At 48.4% G+C, this 18835-nt stretch overlaps 1 protein-coding gene across 1 annotated transcript; it reads right to left on the bottom strand.

The window, feature by feature from the left end:
* Window positions 1-1999: 1999 nt before the first annotated feature.
* adm2a (adrenomedullin 2a) lies at window positions 2000-10056 on the bottom strand. The gene is made up of 2 exons (XM_070929298.1): window positions 9939-10056; window positions 2000-2417 (listed from the first exon to the last, which is right to left on the bottom strand). The coding sequence occupies exons 1-2, from the start codon at window positions 10028-10030 to the stop codon at window positions 2000-2002; spliced, it is 510 nt and encodes a 169-aa protein (XP_070785399.1). The 5' UTR covers window positions 10031-10056.
* Between the last annotated feature and the right edge of the window lie 8779 nt (window positions 10057-18835).

The following is an 18835-nucleotide window of genomic DNA, read 5'->3' as shown; positions in this document are numbered from 1 at the left end:
GTTTCAGAGACCAGGAGAGAGAGAGAGAGAGAGAGAGAGAGAAAAGGAAACGTCGTGGGCATTTTATTTTGGAATGGCGCGACGCGACGTGTTTGGAATCGGGGCACTCCCACGCCTGACATTTTGGTTGCTGTGGTCTCTCATTAGAAACCCGCAATGTAACAGCAGAGCTTTTGGACGTCGTCGTCGTCGTCGTCGTCGTCTTCGTCTCAGGGCTGATTTTAAACCCAGTCAAAATACTACTGTGTGAACATGGAGCCGCTCGTGGCTGCCAGCAGAATCCTGTGTACGCTGCAGGCGACCTTTACCCATTCATTCTTTTTCAACGTTGCTGTTACTTCGTCACACCCTCGCGGCGAATGTGTTTTATTGAAAGATTGGACTCATTATGACCTCCAATTGGGCAAAACATGGTGTTTCTAAATCACAGACAATCGCCCCCCCCCAAAAAACACCTCTTTTGCTTAGAGTCCGCTGTCTGTTCCAGGTTTCTGCCCTCAAGTGCTCGTGGCGTAACGTCTGATGATTGTGATTTGGCGCTACAAAAATACAATTGGATTGGCTGTGAGAGGAAAAACACTGATTGGGTTTTCCAAAACGCCCTCAAAGTACACTTTGCTCGATTGGTCCCTTGCCCAGTGTAAACAGATTGGCACAGAATTTAAAGGTTAAAGGTTTGGTTTAACCAAAAAAAGCGAAGAAAAAAACCCCCCATATTTTCTCATTTTGTCACTTTTGGTTTTGGTTTTGAGATACAGCCACGTTTCTTTCCGGAATAAGAATCTATGTTACTCCGGAAAATCTCCCAAATATGCTGCAAGAAGAAGGGAAAAATTGTTGGGGCATGTTGTGCACATGTGCGGAAGCCACATGCCTTCATATTTAGTGTTGAGTGTGCCCCCCCCCCTCCCCTGCTGTGGCGGTACATATGACTGAAGTGATTAGGTCAGGTTTATTATACTGCTGTCAACCCAAAGTCCTGACTCGCGAGGGGAACTTATGAATCACGTGAAAGGGCTAATATTTCAGACTTGGCCTCCGCTGGGGAAAATGTGGCCCTTGGCTCCGTCACACCACTGCGCCAAGGTTCACTTCGCCACCTACTGTGTACAAGCCACTGTAATGCAACATTGATACTGATCCTTCGGGGAGCCGGTTTCTGTGCGGATTCCTTCCAGGGCGCTGACCCTCTTCTTTTCCATTTTTCAGCGTGGAGTTTATGTGGTTAAGTCCGGACTCGAAGTGCTCTTAAACTCGGGTGTAACCTAAGTGCTGTGGCTGGTTTCAAATGTAAACTGTGGTCCTGAAACACAGAGTCCTGCTGAGTGACGAATTCCCAGTTTCACTGAAAGTTCATGGAATACTCCGGGGGATGTTCGTATTGAAATTGTAGGCCTATATGAAGTTGTGAAACGACCTGGGAGTTCCAGAGCCGACAAAAAGGGGGGGGGGGGGGGGGGGGGGGGGCACAAAAAAGAGAGGTAAAAGGGTTCATTGGGCCATTTACGAGGTCTTTGGGAAGACATTGGTTTTGACAGGGCTCCGGCTCTGAGTGCAGGTTGAAATCCACATTAGGGGCTTAAGTGTTTGATCAATGAGCCGCGGGATAACCACCGCTGGGGAGGTCAGTTGGCAGACAGGTCCAGGCCACCGGATGGTGTCGAGGACAAGCCGTCATTCTTACATTAACAGGATTAAGACGTCAAACTGAGGCGCTCTTGGCTTCTTCTGAGCATTCGGGGGGTGGGGGTGGAAGGGGGCGCAAAAAAAGACTTGGACGTCCTTCAAAAGGCAAAAACGATGGTGGGAGAAGTCAAACTGGGGGTTTCAAAGACGATTCAGTCAACATTTATGAGTAGTATGATTGTCTTTTTGAGATAGATAGAAAAGTTATGGACTACATCAAACTCTAATGCAAAGACTACCAGTAACACATTAAGAGATAAATAAATGGCGATATAGATAGACTTGCTGTGGGTGTTTGGGGGTGTCAACTAACTCATCCATAACTATGGGGGCTCCTGGGGTTGATGGGGGACGAGTCTTCTCTGCCGCTCTGACCAATGAGCTGATAGAGCCGGTGGCTGAGATTCTGGACTTGGCAGGTTCCCAGGACGCAGCCCACTCTCATCAGCTGGGCATGCTGCGGGTAGTGGTGGCCACCTCGCGATCCCGAGTGGGCATGGCGTCGAGCTCTCAGCACCCTCCGCTCGATCTGTGAAGCCTCAGTGGGTCGTGCCCACCCCATGGCCGGCGAGGCCCCTCGCACTCCTGAAGCTGGTCGGCGTCTCAGGACACCGGGCAGCCATTTTGGGGATTGGCTGGGGGCTGAAGAGGGGGCGGCGATGTCAGTCTGGCTTCCTGATGCTGAGGCCGTATCCTCTCTCCGGTGGATGAGCTTGTTGAGAAGGTCCGACCTGAGGAGGAAAGAGGAATCAGGTGAAAATGGTGTCCCGGGGGTGTGTGAGTATGAACCGTCAAAAATGCACATTTCAATGTAAATGACATGTAACATGTTGCGGGGGAAAAAAATGGAGGAGAATTCCTAAACTCATGTCAAGCTCATGTTTGATGTGGTAAGAGTCTGCAGCCATGCTCGGCAGCTACTTTTGCAGGAATTTGGTCATAAATCGAAGTCTTTCGACAAATTAAAAAAAGTTTGACTTTGTGATGGCGCGAGAAGAAAAGTTCAGGGATCACCAAAGTTATTCCAATTCATCCTTAGAGGGACACATACGTGTATAGAACAGTTGTTGAGACAAAAAAACAAAAAAATGTCAACCTCATGGTGGCGCTAGAGGAAAAGTCAGGGCGTCACCAAAGTCGCAGTCAAGTAGCAGTTGTTGAGATAGTTAAGTCTGGACCAGAGTGGTGGACCGACCGACCAACACTGCCGCCCCCAACTAACCTGAATGTGCATCATTAAAGTCTCACTCGAGAAATGGAACCAACCCGTGCTCAGAGCTAGATGAGTTGGACTCAAATCAGTTTGTTTCTGGGTTTTACAAAGCTCTGTTCTGCCTCCTTTCAGTACTTAAAGTGCATCTGTCGACAAAGGGCCGGTTCATCCAAATCACAAAATGACATATTGTAGTATCTAGCAGTGCGCATAGTTCTGGTTTTACGAGCCCAGATATCAGCTTTTGAAACGTCTAGCACCATCCGAATACAATGGAGCTGAATGGAATTTGAATTGCGCTGCTCAAAGCATTGCAGAGCAACTAGGACATTGTTTCCCGAAAGATAAGATGCTTATGAACTGTTGAAATGTCACTTTTCAGTGCTTGGGCACCACAGACAAAATTCCATTTACCTCTACTGTGTTGGGGTCGAGACAGAAGGACGTCTCAAAGGATCTTAAAGCCTAAACCAAATAAAACCACCCCTTAACTTAATTAACTGAAATCTGTTTTTTTGCAGTTTGGGTGAACGGACCCTTTACACGTGGCTTTCCGAGACTGCGCATCAGACTTAATGAGCTGTTAAGATGGACGGGCTCTGTCTGCAGTGCGGTGGGCCGGCGTGGTACAGGCCGTTCAGCAAACACAGCGCCGACTCGCCCGCCATCTGTTCACTGTTTGACGACGGCGGTCGCTTTCGCACAACTTGACCCTGCAGCTCCGAGCTGAGCTGTCGCCCCGTCACCGCCGCGGAGGGTCGAGGAGAAGCAAACAGGACAGTGCTGTCGCACCTGGCAGCCCGTGAATAACGAGGACGGAAATGTTAAATGTTGCCAGGAGCTTCTTCTTTTGCGATGAGGTCTAAATACAGCGTCATGACAAACAGATCTACCGTTTGCTTTTGCTGAGTCAAAGGGGGGGGGGAAGAAAAAAAAATCTTCCACTGCATCTGGTTTGGTACTATTTTCCCATGTTCTGAGACGCCATGTTTGATCTAATTATAAAAAGGGTGTTCCGCTTGTGAAATGCTGACTGGAGTTATTTCCCTATGAACGCTCGGTCCTTACTCATGGTGAGAGGTGGAGATGTGAGACATCACAGCAGACAGGCTTCTCCCACAGCCTGCGCCGTGGTGGGGTTTGGGATTCCTCCGTGTTGAGGAGAAGCTTTCGGTTCACTCTGCCAGTTCAGCTGCTGGCTCACTGCTGGCCCGGCCTGGTAGCCTGCAGACGGCCGGCTGTCCAACAGTGGCAGCGGCTGTGTAAATAGTTGTGCGAAACGCCAGGCCACAGACGGAGGGAGGCGAGCACTATTTCCAGGACGGGCTCGGTGTGCCGTGGTGCCACATCACCAAGTTACACCCACCTGGTCTGCAGAGTGAAAGCTGCATTTGACTGCACGGGAAAAGCTGTTCACATGGGTCACAAGGCAGCAGCGGTGGCCCAGCACCAAATTGCTCTATGTCTGTTACATTTGTATGTAACACTCTCATAAGAAAAACAACAAACTGGCTATATATACTGTATTTCTGTATTAGTTTGTATATCTATTGTACCTGCATAGTGTTTTCACTGTTTTAAGGGTAGATTTAAAAATCGGTGACACGTTGTGATTCCTATTCTGACTTTATTCTTCTATCATTTGGGCCCCAGAGGGTCTGGAGCCCTGAGGGTCTGGAGCCCAGAGGCGCCACCCCGCTTTTTCCCAGGTTGGTAATCTAGCTTTGTTTGTACCGTGTTGGAGATTAGCTGCAAACCCTGCAGAGAACGGACTGTTACATAAGAAAAGCTGTCCGTTTGCTGGCCGTGACGCCTTTGACCTCTCACTCACCCCCGCCAGAGTACCTGAGTAAACGTGGTGCACTTAGGTAATTGTCTCATTTGAGCGTGAGACTAATAAAAGTGCGGACAGGAACGCGGCCTGCGTTTCGCTCGGCTCACCATCGCTCCCAGTGAAACCAATTGGACCAGCAACGGCATCTGAAGTGGCTAGCACGGCCCCCCCCAAGGACCCCATGACTGTGCTACAACAACTACTTAGAATACTTCCTGGTTAAGAGTAAGGATTATAATGTTTGCTCTCTATATATATACATAAGGTTAAATGTGTCAGGTGTTTGGACTCCAGAGGTCAAGATTTCCGATGCATCGGTTTTCTCGCTCGTCTCGCTCCATATCTTTCAGTTGAATTCAAAGACTCATCGCATAGGTGCTAGCAGTTCCCTCGGGCAAATATAAATGACATATCTCACATTGATGGCCGTGGGAAGCATGTTTAATGGAGGGCAAAGCCAAGAGCCAAGTCCAGAGTCGGCCTGCCCGGAAGCAGATCTCACATCTGATCTCACAAGACTAATTTGGCCATTAGGAGCCTAAACCCGCAACTCGAGGGTAACGGAGATCTCCATGATTGGCAGACGATCAAAGACGCCCAAGCTGCTTTGTCTTTCATTTTTCTGCCCGCTGTGCCGAGCTTAAGGGCTTTAAACTAAAATTCCTTTTGACTGGAGATGATCTCGGAGGATTTTACAGTTCGATAAAAAGGCCAAGCCCCAGTCCTTTGTGCTTGCCTTGTTTGGTTTTTCTTCTGTCAACTTCACCTCACACCATTGCTGCCTTTAAGGCGAGGAATGGAAGCCGGAGTCCACCCCACGCTGATGGCAAGCTTTCAGCTGCCGTGCCCTTCCTGCAGGAGGGAAAGCCCTCCCTAAAACCGACCGCAATCCCTGACCCTGCAGAGGTTACGTCCTCCCTCACCCTAAGGGCCGGGTTATGCTATCATTTACTCGTCGTAAACGTCAAAGAAAAGCAGCAAATACACTTCACATTTAAGAAGCCGGAACCAGAAAAACGTTTTACATTTTTGCTCCAAAAAGTGACGTAAAATAATTTAGCGGTTATCGCGACAGTTTCGCGTTGCAGCTCTATTGAAAAGCCGAGCGCCATGTTTTCAGACGGGGAGTTCTTCGACCATCTGCCGAGAACTTCTGATGGAGTACGCTGATGCCTTACCCACAACTCCAGCCTTTACCCAGAGAGGCCGGAGTTTACCGAGGGCAGCCTTAATCAGCAGTAAATATGGCACATTCGTTTGTAATCTCCCACTCGGTAACAGTGCGGGGGAGGGGGGGGGGGGGGACACTGGGCCTGCTTGTTCGGGAGCAGTTCTGCTTTCATAACCGACCTCCTCGGTCGGGAGGCGATTTTCCTTTATGCAAGCGAAACTGGACCTTGAGCTCACTTAGTGCACAGCCGGTAAATTACACACACGCACAAGTTAAAAGCCAACCGTCTGCTCTGAGGCCACATCATTGCAACGCGAGCAGACAAAACATTCACGATCACAACATCCCAGCAGGTCTTCTCCCCCCTCCCTTCCCTTTAATATATATATATATATATATATATATATATATATATACACACAGTATACATGCGTGTTCATGCCTCCGTGGCTTTCTGTGCGGAGTAGAAACCTGCTCTTTAAGGATGTGAGAGGGTGGAATTTAGGTCTTAACCATTAATCCACAGTGGAATTCTCTGCCTGCCTGTTCGCAGCTCCTCCTCAACTTCAGCCCGCCGTTGGTCAGATTGACCCCCATGGAGCCGTGCGACTGTTTAGACCGTACATACATATATATATATATATATATATAGATATATATCTCTGTGCGGTCCAAGCCAACATTCCTGTTTGCAACATGCAACGAATTAAAGGAGACACACACACACACACACACACACACACACACACACAAGAGGAGGCTTCTCTTGGGGAGATTTACAGCAGGGGCCTGGCTTCAAACATTCTGCGAGCGCACACGCGATAAGGGCGAGAGTGATGTTCTTGTTGTTCCTTGACAGGGTGTAAACATGCCGGGATTTAGATATCAAATCAAGAGGAAGGACCCAAAGTCAACTGCATGTGCCGAGCGGTTCAACAAACATGAACAAGTCAGCCCCCCCCCCCCGTGTGAGATGAATTCAGTCTGTTTCTCGGGTAAATATTATTCTAAGAGTGCCTACGTTGGAACGTCTGAACCCCACGCTGTTCAAACCTATGCTTACAAGAGTGGGTTAATGATTTAACAACAAAAACACGGCCTTTATTTGGCCTTGGAAAAGTTCGCAGCGTCCACAACATATACACGCGCAGGCTGGCGTGGTCATGTCACCGTACCCTGGTCCCGGAGGAGCAGCAGAGGCAGGACGGACGGTTTTGATGTAATAAAAGGCTTGACCGCGAATCAGCTTTACATGTCCTCCGTCTGGAAGTGCTTCCCACTTCTGGAATCTGTATTGCTAAGCCGCTTCGCTGCTAAAGCCATATTTAACTTGTTGTTTGGCTGCGGAGCCCCGGCTATTTTCCCTTACAACAACAAAAAAAAAGAAAAGAAAAAAAACCCCCCACAAGATGTTATGTAAAACGACAATGAAGGGCATGCATTGCGTGTGATCCCAGGGACGTGCAATTTCTCCTTGTTTGGAATGCGCCCGTCAGGCACTGTTACACAGCGCCTTAGTGGGATTTTTGCCGTGTCCTTATCAGGACAGAGAGGGACATCGTGGACACTAAGGACAGAACAGGGAAGGAACGACGGGCATCTGAGCTCGGACACGCTCAGCGTTCAGATAAAAACAAAATGCACAGTAGCCGTGTCCGTCGTTATCATGCCGTCAGCATGTGGTGGTAACAGGACAGCGTGTGCTCGATGGGGGAGAAGAGGGAGAATTTACTGTCCTAATAAAAGCCCGACAGGACATTTATGAGAGATGTGGAGGCACGTGGGGCAGGGGATCGACAGCGTTGTCAGAGTGAAATATATTTGTATAGACTGTGATCTACAGCAAAGGGCTTCATAAAAGTGACACTACCCAACCGCAGGCCCCCCCCCCCCCCCCCCCCCCGGTGAGTGTATTTACAATGCTGTAAATCACTGAATCAGCTTCAGGCACGTGATTTGAAGTAGTGGGATTTATTAAGATAGAGGTTCAACCCCCAGCAGATGTCCAGATGTGTTGCTGGACTGCGCCTGCTGGCTGGTCAGGGTTCAGTTTAAGTTATGCCCGCCTGGTGAGGCCGGGTACATGCTGTACAGTGACAAGGGGTAGCAGCAAACAGGGACACGCCATGCCAAGCGTGAAAGATGTACAACCGCTGACGATGACCCGTGCCGGTAATGGCCCCCCCGACAGGGAACGATGGGGGTTTTACAGTGCCGGGCAGGTGCAGTGAAGGAGGCCGGGGGCAAACACAGAGCGGATGCGGGGGTTTTCAGCAGCAGGTGTCCACCGTTCACACACACACACACACACGCACACGCAAGAGATGGCCACCTGCAGGAAAGTTCCACTCTTCTTACACCACGTTATGTTATCAGTATTAGATGCTAAGTGCTTTTCTTCCAACCCCCTTCACTCTTCACCTGCCTTACTGCAGGATCCGACACAACACCGAATGTGGATCATTTGGATTGTAAAGAACGGTCAGAGGGGCCTTCGGGGGGGGGGGGGGGGGGGGGGGGGCCCATGCCTGCCTTTGTCCAGGGCCTCCACATCCCATCACTGAGTCTCCCTCCCTCCCTCCCTCCCTCCTGTCATTAACCCAGCAGCTGTGGATCCAAAATCCACCAGAAGGGGGCATCCACACACCAACTCATCCACATTCCTCACTGCTCCCACAACAATGCAACTCCACACACGTATTGCATCGCTGGCAGGCCTCCCTCGCGCACGCATCAAAGCATGCACGCTCGGACTGCTGCAAGTCATCAAACTGGTTGTCGTGCCGTTGCCTAGTGTTTCACGCAGGGCATTGCAATTAAAAGGTCTGCCACTTAAGGGGTGGAAAAGTACAGGTGCCACGAGATCCTTTACAATAGCCCGTGCTGGTATTTCCGGGGCCGGGCTACTCATAAAGGCAAACTGGTTTTTCCCTACGGGATCACAGGGAGATTCGATCAAACAAAACCTCTATGAAACAGTTACTCATGTGACGGCTGTTGGGATCGAGATGAACCCTTGAATTGTGCTGTGAACAGCAACGAACTGCAGCGGTGACCTCCGGCGATGCAGTCAAATGTGGGTCGCCTGCAGCAAAATGCAGAACGCAGGACAGGTTTCACACGCTTGACACACACACTTTACACTTCAGCCTCCCATCTCACCCCACGGCCTCGTGATCGGCCACTTCAAACCCCCGCAGCCTTTTACTTCACAATTTACTTATGGGGAAAACTACAAAGCGCAACGGGGTCACTAGGTAAACGTGCCACAATGTTATATTAGAGAAATGCAATGGATTTCAGTTTAAATAGCTGTACTGGTTTGTTTGAATGTGAGAGGGCAATGCCTAACACTGCCAGGCAGGGCTTATCTCAAGGAGAGAGGCAAGTGTTTCACTGTATCACGGGGGAGCCTTTGGCCTTGCAGTCTCCATTATCTGCCCGACACAACACAGCACTTTCACTTTTGCACACAGTAAGTTAACCCACCCCCCCCTCCTAACACAGGCTCAGCGGCTCAGCCTTCCGGCGGCTGGGGAGCACACCTCAAGCCCCTCAAGCTGAGGCCGCTTCAGGTGTGCCGCGTTCGCGTCCAGTCGTGGCGTCTGACTGCGCGTTGTTGAACAAGTCCGCTGGGAAAATGCGACAGTTCGCCTGAAATGACTCCGCCAGAGGCCGTGGAGAGGGATGTGTTAGCTTAAAACAAGAAACGCCGACGTATTCACACGTTAAAAGAAGAAGAAAAGAAAAGAAAAACCCGCGTTCGACACGTTATTTAATATCTTATAACGCCTACGTGTGTTCATGAATATGACATTAGGCTTTAGCTCCCAGCCAAGCAGGTCAAAAGTTGCCATTAAGCGCCTGTAAGTAGGTCTTGCGGAATCATATTTAAATGAACTGTAATGCGGCTCCAGGTGCGTCTATCTTGTAAGGCTGTGTTTTTAAAAGTGCGATTCGGCCAATCAGAAGCGAGGAGCGGGTCTCCGTGCCTAATAAAGCGGGGGCCTGGTGGCCCAAGTAAGCGGTCCTACCTGTTGGGACGCTCCTCAGCCGGCAGAGCCAGCAGCTGCTGGAGGGAAACCAGGCTGATGCAATACACAGTAAGCGGGAGAAGGGACCGCATCTCCGGGCCAACTTTAACTCTGCGCCCTCTCTGGGAAGGAGGGGGCGACCACACTGGACCGGGCGAAGTTTTAAATCCCAAGGGTGGATTGGGGGGGGGGGGGGCGGGGGGGAATAAATAAACACTCAAACACTCACAAAAAAATAATAATAATAAGGAAAAAAAGAGAGAGAAAAAAAAAAAAAGGGCTCCCAGGAGCTTGATGTTTGGGTTCAGATATCCAAGCTCGGCAGAGTGGGGTGGGGGGGTTGTGGATGAATCCTTTGGAGAAAGCAGAGGCAAAACATGATCAGTGAACCTGCTGCTCACGGTCAAACGTAAAAAGCTGTGAGAGTGATTTAACTCCCATTTCATTCATTTAGAGCCTTCACTTGATGACAAGCTTTTCACAGCAAAACACGTTAAAAAAAAAAAAAAAAAAAAAAAAACCCCTCTGCTTCTAAACCTCCACTACAATAACAACCCATCACACTTCTGCACCCAAATGAAGATCTGACATTCTCCTAAAAAAAAAAAAAAAAAAAATATCCAAATATGCACAGACTCCTGTTAACTGCTACACTGGATGACTAAACCTGCTCATAACACAAGGGAAGTTAAAAGTCTTACCTTCTTGGTGTTTACAGCTCAGAATCTGGGTTTTGTTTGTTTTGTTTTGGGGGTTTTGTTTTTTTTGTTTTTATCCTCCCATGAATCCCAAACAGTGTTGGTCAAGATCAAGTTCTCCACAGTGTGAAGCTGAGCGCCTGGTGACATTGTGGGTTTAAATAGGGAGTGGGCGGAGTTCACTGACTCAAGTGCCGGTGGGCAATTTCGGAGGCAAAGGTGCTGTAATATCATGATCTCTCCCGTGCTCGGGAATGTCCCGCACTGATGTGGCTGAGAATAAAAACTACAGAAAAAAAAAAGAAAAAAAAAAAAAGCTGCTTATATAGACCATAAAGCGTGCCAGGTTTACTATAAAAAAAAAGCACAGACTTTAAACTTTAAAAGTCTGTAAGTGTGATCAAAATACTGCAGTGGCATCATAGGTGCAAATAAGAGAATCCCTGTGAGATCACTATTCAGCAGCACGGTCCCATTGGGAATATCACGCATTGTGGTGACACAGTGTGTTTTGTAAAATGCATGGAAGGTGGCTGTGAACTCACTATTGAGCACCACAGAAACACTTATCAGTCCCCACAAGGATATTGCTGATCATAGCTCAGGATGCTAAGGATTACTACTTGTCAGTATAAATGTGTATACTCAGAGGTGGGTGGAGGGGGGGGGGGTGGAAATAGCCCACATTTTCATGAATTTCTTGAGCAGTCTGTCTTCCTGACCAAACCCCCCTCCCTCTTATCTCTTATCGTCGCCGTCAGCCAAGTGCGCAAGGGCAGATAGAAAGAAGCACAGGAATCCTCACAGAATCCCCAGAAGAACCTTTTTTTTTTATACGCCCCCCCCCGTCACACCTACAGCCCCACCACCGAGCGTCGCTGGCACCCTGAGCCGGACGTTTCCTTTCACACGCAGCTTACTGGTGTCCTCTCCAGTTACTTAAGAGGCCCCTGGTGGGAAGCGGACTGCCGTGTGTGTATACATGGCTCAATTGTGTAAATTGTGCAGCAGTTGTCTTAAAAGTTGTGACTCCATCACCTTTCAGTTGTGTTTTGAAACCTGTTACAACAGATGCAGGGGCAGATATGTCACATGTCTAAACACGCGTCTTACAACTCTGTTTAATGACTCAGCTGAATCCCAATGCCGCCTGTTTCACCTCACTAGTGAGCATGTGCGTCCGAGGCCCCTCCTTCCTTTCTAACGCAATTGGCTGACGCAGCGACACACTACGAACGCATACACCTGAACCTGCCTCAAAAGCGGTTACGCAACATTCATTTTCCAAGAAAGCACGTCGAGCGGGGTTGTCAGCAGTTGAGTGGACGCCTTTCCTGGTACTGGAAAGACTCTGCGCATCCATGTGCTGGGGGAAACAACAACAGAGGCTCCATGAGGAATGTACGGATGCAATGTTTGTTGCTCGCCTTCTGACTTCAGACGCAAAAGTCATCTCAGACTCCAGTTTTTCATCCAAATAAACACCAGGCCTTGACACAGAAAGCTGGATTTCTTTCTTTTTTTTTTTTGTAAAATACAAGCAATTCCTTTTGGTTCTCTTTTGTGCGAGCTGAGCAGGGACACGTGTCACTTCCCGGTGCCCGTCTTTGTTGTTTGGATTTGGAAACACAGTGACCTCAGGGTGTCCGTTTGTACAATGTGAACCACGATCCATTTTTTTTTTTTTCTCTCTTTTTGTTTTCAGCCGTGATTAGGAAATCATCATTATCATCATATCATCAGGATGGTGAGAGGAGTCTTTGAGGATTCTGGAAATATCTTCAGAACAACGGTTTATATTTTGTGTATTTAATTTTTTCCGCTAAAATTGGATGCTTAGCTCTCTGACTCAAATGTAAGAATAATAATACATTAGAGGAACAGCCGGGGGGGGGGCTAAATATGACAAAGAATCTGACACACGTGGCCTGACATTCTTTAGAACTGCGCAGAAGAAAACACTTTAGCACTGCAAATCTTAATTGCATCGCGTACATTTTGACACATTTCCAGCAGCTGGAGAAGGAGTTTGAAATCAGTAAACGGGCCGTGACCTAAACTGTCAGCCTAAATACCAGCATTTGCGTCGGTCCTGCTAACATTCGGCAAGAAGAAATCAGCCAAAGCAAAGGCGCAAAGCCCGGTTTCGTTACGTTTTGAGCCAATACGGTCGAGCAAAGGAAGTGATATAACTACACGAAAGCATTAAACATCACAAATCCATGAGATTTAACAGTGAGACAATGCCAGGAGTGCCATGAACTCCTCACAGCTCTGTGTATTGTACTGCACACTTCTTGCCAACCGAGGGTTTTAGCCTAAATGTGCTATGTGGCCTTGCGTGTAATGTGAAGCCCCCCCCCACCCCCGTGAGTGATATTCGCTCAGGCAGGTTTGTCGGTGATGGGTGCCAACTTCTCGCGCCTCTCGCTATCATCTCACAGCTCGGCTCAGGCCTTTCTGTGATGGCCTTGCGTGGTTTCCCTCGTGGTTACAACACACCATCAGAGTTAGTGCGATTCGTCAGTGAAACAAACATCGTGGGGCTCACAGCAGTGTCGTCAGGGGTGAGTTCTGACCTTTTGACTTTCTCCCGAGACTTAGGGTTGATTCATTCACGCTGAATATCGCGTATTGACCTTCAGCCACAGCCCACAGTGGTACCTATTGGATTTTGGCTGCGATGACACAATCATTCAGGAGACATTTCCCAACACAGGCGGCCGACGGTCACTCATTCACCGCTCAGGCTCGGGCTGCGGAAACAGCTCACTCACTTCTCCACTGGTCCTGACCCGTTTATGTAAGAGTTCCCTGGCATGTGACAGCAGCCAGTGAATCGCCCCTCCGCCGGGCTTTGATCTCCCAGTGGACGAGCTGGTTTTTTACTTGGCGGCAATTAGCGAACATGAACGGGCGCTGTGTAGGGCCCAGGCCGGGCCGGGCCGACGCAGCGCAGGAGCACTGTGGCTTTGAAACTCGACTGATCAAAGAGCAGGAGGGAACCCCTGCTTGATTGCGCAGCCCTCCCTGTCTTTGAATGGGTGAGACTGGGACACCAGCCTGCTCCAAAAGGTTGCGTAAACGGTGCAAATAAGCAGCGTCGTCTCGTCAGGCGCGACAAAGGCAAACACTGACCACGGCGAAGCCAGCTGCCACGTGTACGCGTCAGCCAGAGAGCGTCTAGTCTTTAGTCGTTAGTCTTTTCAGTGACGAGCTGTATGCACAACACAACCCGGCAATCCTTGGAGCCAACGAAGCCGCTGAAAAAAATCAAATCGCGAGGATTCATCTGCAGCAAACGCTGAAGCCCTTGGTAGCCTCAATCCGCTACCTGCTAGCCACACTCCCACGCCACAAAAGGCCCATAAACAGCAGCTTGATGAGTTGAGGTGGCGTCTGATACAAAACAAATGAATCCTCAGCGGCTGAGCTGAAGGGGCTCATATAGAAACACACAACACCTGCGGGTTTGAGGAGGACTTTAAGCTCCTTCGGGACAACATCTGGTTGTCTCCCGTTTTTTTTGGGGGGGGGGACTACCAGCTCATGTATCTAAACAACAGCTTATCTGCTTAAGTGCATGTTCTTCCTGCCTCGCAGCACCTGATCTGAATGTTTTCCCAGGTGTCATGGCCGGTGATGCTAGAGTGTTCCATCCCCTGCCTCTTAACAGACCCCTTTTTTTGTCTGCCCTGTACTGTAAAACACATTTTGCATCAATATTTCTAACATTTTAGCAAGATTTGTTTTGTCTGTTTCATCATGAGCAAAATAGACCACACCTCAGGATCACACACCTCTACCCCCCCCCCCCCCCCCCCCCCCCCCCCCCCCCCGACTCCTTGCACAAATAAGTGCCGCAGTCTTTGTTGGGATTTGTCTTATGGCTATTTTAGAGTGAAATAATCCAACCTTCTCCCACTGACTCAGGTTTATTCCATCCAAGAGCCACAGTGTGGTAGTCTAATGATTGCTGCCCCCTAGTGAACCTCTCGTTACATCAGCAGAATGCAGCGTGCAGCAGCCCCTGCTGAGAGTGACTCTGTTGTGTGCGCTTCCCATGAGGAGCAGCCTGAGTTAACCTCCCAAATACAAAACCAAATGTCATTCACCAGCAGAACAAAAAAGCAAACACGCCAGGGCGTTGTCTTTGATTTTAAAATGACTGGTGCACAAGTCCATTTGGAGACATTTTCCCACTGCCGCGCTGTTAGCATCCTCTTGGGGGCTTCAGCAAACTTTATTTGCATTGCTTGTTTGAGACGGTGTACAAGCGAGTTTGTTTGAACGGCTTGTTGTCTCTGTCCGAGCCCTCTCAGTCAAGTTTGTTTGGCATGGCTGCTCACCAGTGCAGTGGTGTGTATGTGTATGTGTGTGTGTGTGTGTTTGTGTGTGTGTGTGTGTGTGTGTGTGGGAGGAGGAGGCCTCGGAGGAGGGAGCTAACGGGGCAGTGCTGGACACTGCCAGTTTTGTGGACAAACGAGGGGTTGGATTTCAGTGTGGGAAAGATGGTGGCGAAGGACACAAGTGGCTGATAACAGCAGGAGCTCCCAGAAATCACAGCGCCTGATGAAGAAAACCGAGCTTCCACGTTTGTGGCAATAGTTACTTTCCTTTTCACCATGACAATGCCCCCATGCACAAAAGCCAGGGCCATAAAGAAATGGTTTTTGGCCCGGTTGTGGTGCAGAGGCCCGACCTCAACCCCATCCAACACCTTTGAGGTGAACTAGATGAACTGCCCGTGAGTCAGGCCTTATCACTATCACTTCTCGCTAATGCTCCTGTGGCTGAATGGGAGCTAATCCCCTGCAGTCTGGTTCCAAAATCTGGTGTTACAGCGGCACCTTAATGCCCGTGGTTTGGGAATAAAAATGGAAAAACATAGTGGGATTGACTACAGCGCCACAGATCCATCATACAGAGATGAATGGCTTCCTTGATATTGCGGTTAGAACATCCCACTGATGTCTCCAGGCTAAAAGGTCCCAAACCTGCCTGCTTTGTTCGCTCTGTTGTACATCTGAACACATTCATGCAAATCTGGGTTGAGAGCGTTTTTCTTTTAGCGTTGAATCACGCCGCACTTTGATTGTTAGTCCACTTTCATTCCAAATGTGACAACCACGCTGAGGCAGATTGGCAGTCAAAGTGAGACCACGTGACGCACGAGAGACAATCTTCGTCGGACAAATGAGAAGCTGAATTCACTGGCAATAGCGTGCACCTTTTCAGTGCGCTCAGAGGTCTGGCTGTCACGGCCTTACTTGGCGTGGTGTGACCATTATCTTATGTAGGCTAATGTTACCAAACTTAAGCCAGAAGAATTAGAATTATGGATGTTTTGCTTTCATTTTGAACTGAAACTGACTGTTGCTTCCTCGGTTACGAACATTTGAAAAGGATTTGAAGCCAGGTCTTTAAAGTCAATTCTAAATGGAATCCGTTTGATACTGCTCACGAGGAGGTTATTTAACAGAAAGCCACTTGGGAGATGCATTATGGGAAGTTTAGGATCCAGAGCGTCACCCATACAAGGGATGAGCATGTGCCTCTGCTGGGGGACCGCTTTAAATGTTGTTTACTTGGATAAATTATATATATATATATATATAATGCTTTTTTTTTTTCCTATAAAACTTGCAATACAATACAATACTTTGTACTTTTATGGCATAGGAGACTGACACTGTCATAGTTTTCTATCTGTGGTCATCTTCCTTGGGTGTTATGGGTAAAAACACATTAGTTACAAATCAGGATTTACAGCGGTTTACTGTATACACAGTCTTTTGCCACATTGCCTTTGCGTGGGCAGAAATAGAGGAGCTCCGGTTACAGCAGGGAGATACATGAGACAGGGCAGTCTGTGTGTTTGCACGCAGTTTGTCATCCACCACAAAATATAGTGCGTATACCTGCATGAGTGGAACTCAGCGGAGTGACAGCATCAAATGAAAGCGCCGCTGTGACTCTTTGGGGAGTGAAACTAATGGGTGCAATGCCTGCTCAATGAGGCGTCTTCATGCGCCACGCTTCACTGAAGGGAAGTCCACTGAATAGCCCCATGAAGAGCAGCGATGTGCTCGAGGCCTTCAAAACCACTTCCTGTCTGTTGGTTAGTCGACAGGAAGTCACATGGTCGCTGCATCCTGCCGAGAGTGGCTTTGTGCTCTGATTGGGCTGCTTGTGTTAACTAGACAGAATCAGTGACGGGACAGCTTTCTTCTTCTTCTTCTTCTTCTTCTTCTTCTTCTTCTTCTTCTTCTTCTTCTTCTTTCTTCTTCTTTAATAAAAGGTGACAAACAAGAAAAAAAAAAAAACATGAGATGAAAAATCTACCAAGTGAGCGTAGCTCTGCACTTGCATGGTTGTCTCACACGTCTTCCTGCCTATGCTGCTTTCGGTGCATGTTGGAAAATCTGCATTACAACACGAGTGCATGTGAATGATCCCACAAAATCACAAGTGTGGGTAAAAAGTCTGGATTAGTGAGAGCTCAGAGTTTCTAGATGGCGTATTTTGTGCGCTGTGACACTAGAAAAAAAAAAAACCCCACCGACACAAAACAAGTGATTAGTTTTAGGTCGACATCAAGATTTCCACGTCCAACATGTTGATACACACCGTTTCCCCCTGTTTCCAGTCGCGATGCTAAGCTAAGCTAACCAGCTGCTAGCTGTAATTTGTGAATCACTATTTCAATAAAACAACTTCATTACTGTGTGTATCCTTGTCCCGAGGGGAGTCTGGGAGAGACTGAGCTGCTCTTGTCTTTGTCTTTATCTCTCTTTCTCACCCGCTGTCTGCCTCTCTGGCGACGTGTCAAGTGTGGTTCAAGGTTAAGATACAGTCAAACGTCAACTGCGAGAATCTAAACCACAGTGGCGACCTCAGCGCGAATCCCCGAAAAACAGCATTCACAGACGGGCTTTGAGGTGCATGTTATCGCCCGCTAACAACGGCTTCGGCTTGTCAGAAGCCGTGTTTATCAAAGAGCGGGGGGTGTCCTCCGCTCGCTCAGGCCCGAGTCTCAGATAACGTGCGTGAGAGAGGAGGGAGACAAGTTGTTACTGAAAGCGTTGGGAAAAACAGAGCTCTTAAGAGAAAAATGTGACGTCTCATGCGCAGGATTGTTTTCAACCAGAGACTGATAAGCACTTTGGGTCAAAGGGCAGAGTGCAGGAAGTGTTGGAATTCTCTCGATGCCGTTACAGTGCTGACAGCCAAGGACAGGCCACGCGGATGCGGGCCACCAGGCCTTCCTCACATCCCACTGACACGTTATCTGCTTATCCAAAGTGACACTGCAGCATCATGCCATGCTTTTCTCTAGCCCTTTTTCCTGATAATCTACTATATTTTCCTCACTGAGGTTGCTCTGCTTGCTCACTAAAGGCTGCAACCAGAATGAGGATTGTCAGCGGGGAAAATATCTGTGATAAAAGAGATGAATGTTCGGGAGTTTGGGAAATCGTTTGGCTACAGAAACTTGGATTAATGCTGCCCAAGCTGTTTGGTGAAATCTATCTCATTGACATTTTATGTTTCTTGAAGCTGTAAAAGGATGGTCCATTAACTAAAGTGGTCTGGCTCTGCGGCTGTGTGTTTGGACGTCTATAAAACTTCCACTTAATGGCTGAATTTTAATTCCGAACTATGCTTTTTAAATGGCTACATGTTTCCGACACATCACCCCTCCCAGTCTACTAATTCCCCTCAGCAAAACTTAAGCGGAGCTACACGGCCCACATTAGAGCTGGATCTTTCACGCCACAAACAGAATATATTACAGTTGAACTTTCACAGACTTAAACCCAACCACATGCGCTCAAACAAATCAATTAGACAGAGGACTGCGGAATTTGTCCCCTATCACTCACATTGAAATTGCTGCAGGAGGGGATTTCTTCACAGCACAGTACAGAGAGCTGGAATGATTCGCAGTGGCCGCTAACTCTCTCAACCTACATATGTGTACGTGAGTGCTGTTTTAAGATAGACTTGAAAACAAAATTTGAACTCACCCTTTAGCCTTAGCTAGTATACTTTCATTATGTAGAAACACAAACAACACATTGAACAAAATGATCAATGCAGTCTGCACGCAAAAAAAAAAACCACCCACCCTGCAAAATCAGGACCATGCTCGAGGACAAACAAACATACACCACTTGACCTACCTACTAAACAACC

Source organism: Enoplosus armatus, chromosome 22 (assembly GCF_043641665.1).
Source record: "Enoplosus armatus isolate fEnoArm2 chromosome 22, fEnoArm2.hap1, whole genome shotgun sequence".
Taxonomy (NCBI): domain Eukaryota; kingdom Metazoa; phylum Chordata; class Actinopteri; order Centrarchiformes; family Enoplosidae; genus Enoplosus; species Enoplosus armatus.
Note: the sequence above shows the minus strand (reverse complement) of the source record. Positions and strands in the feature narration are given on the sequence as shown.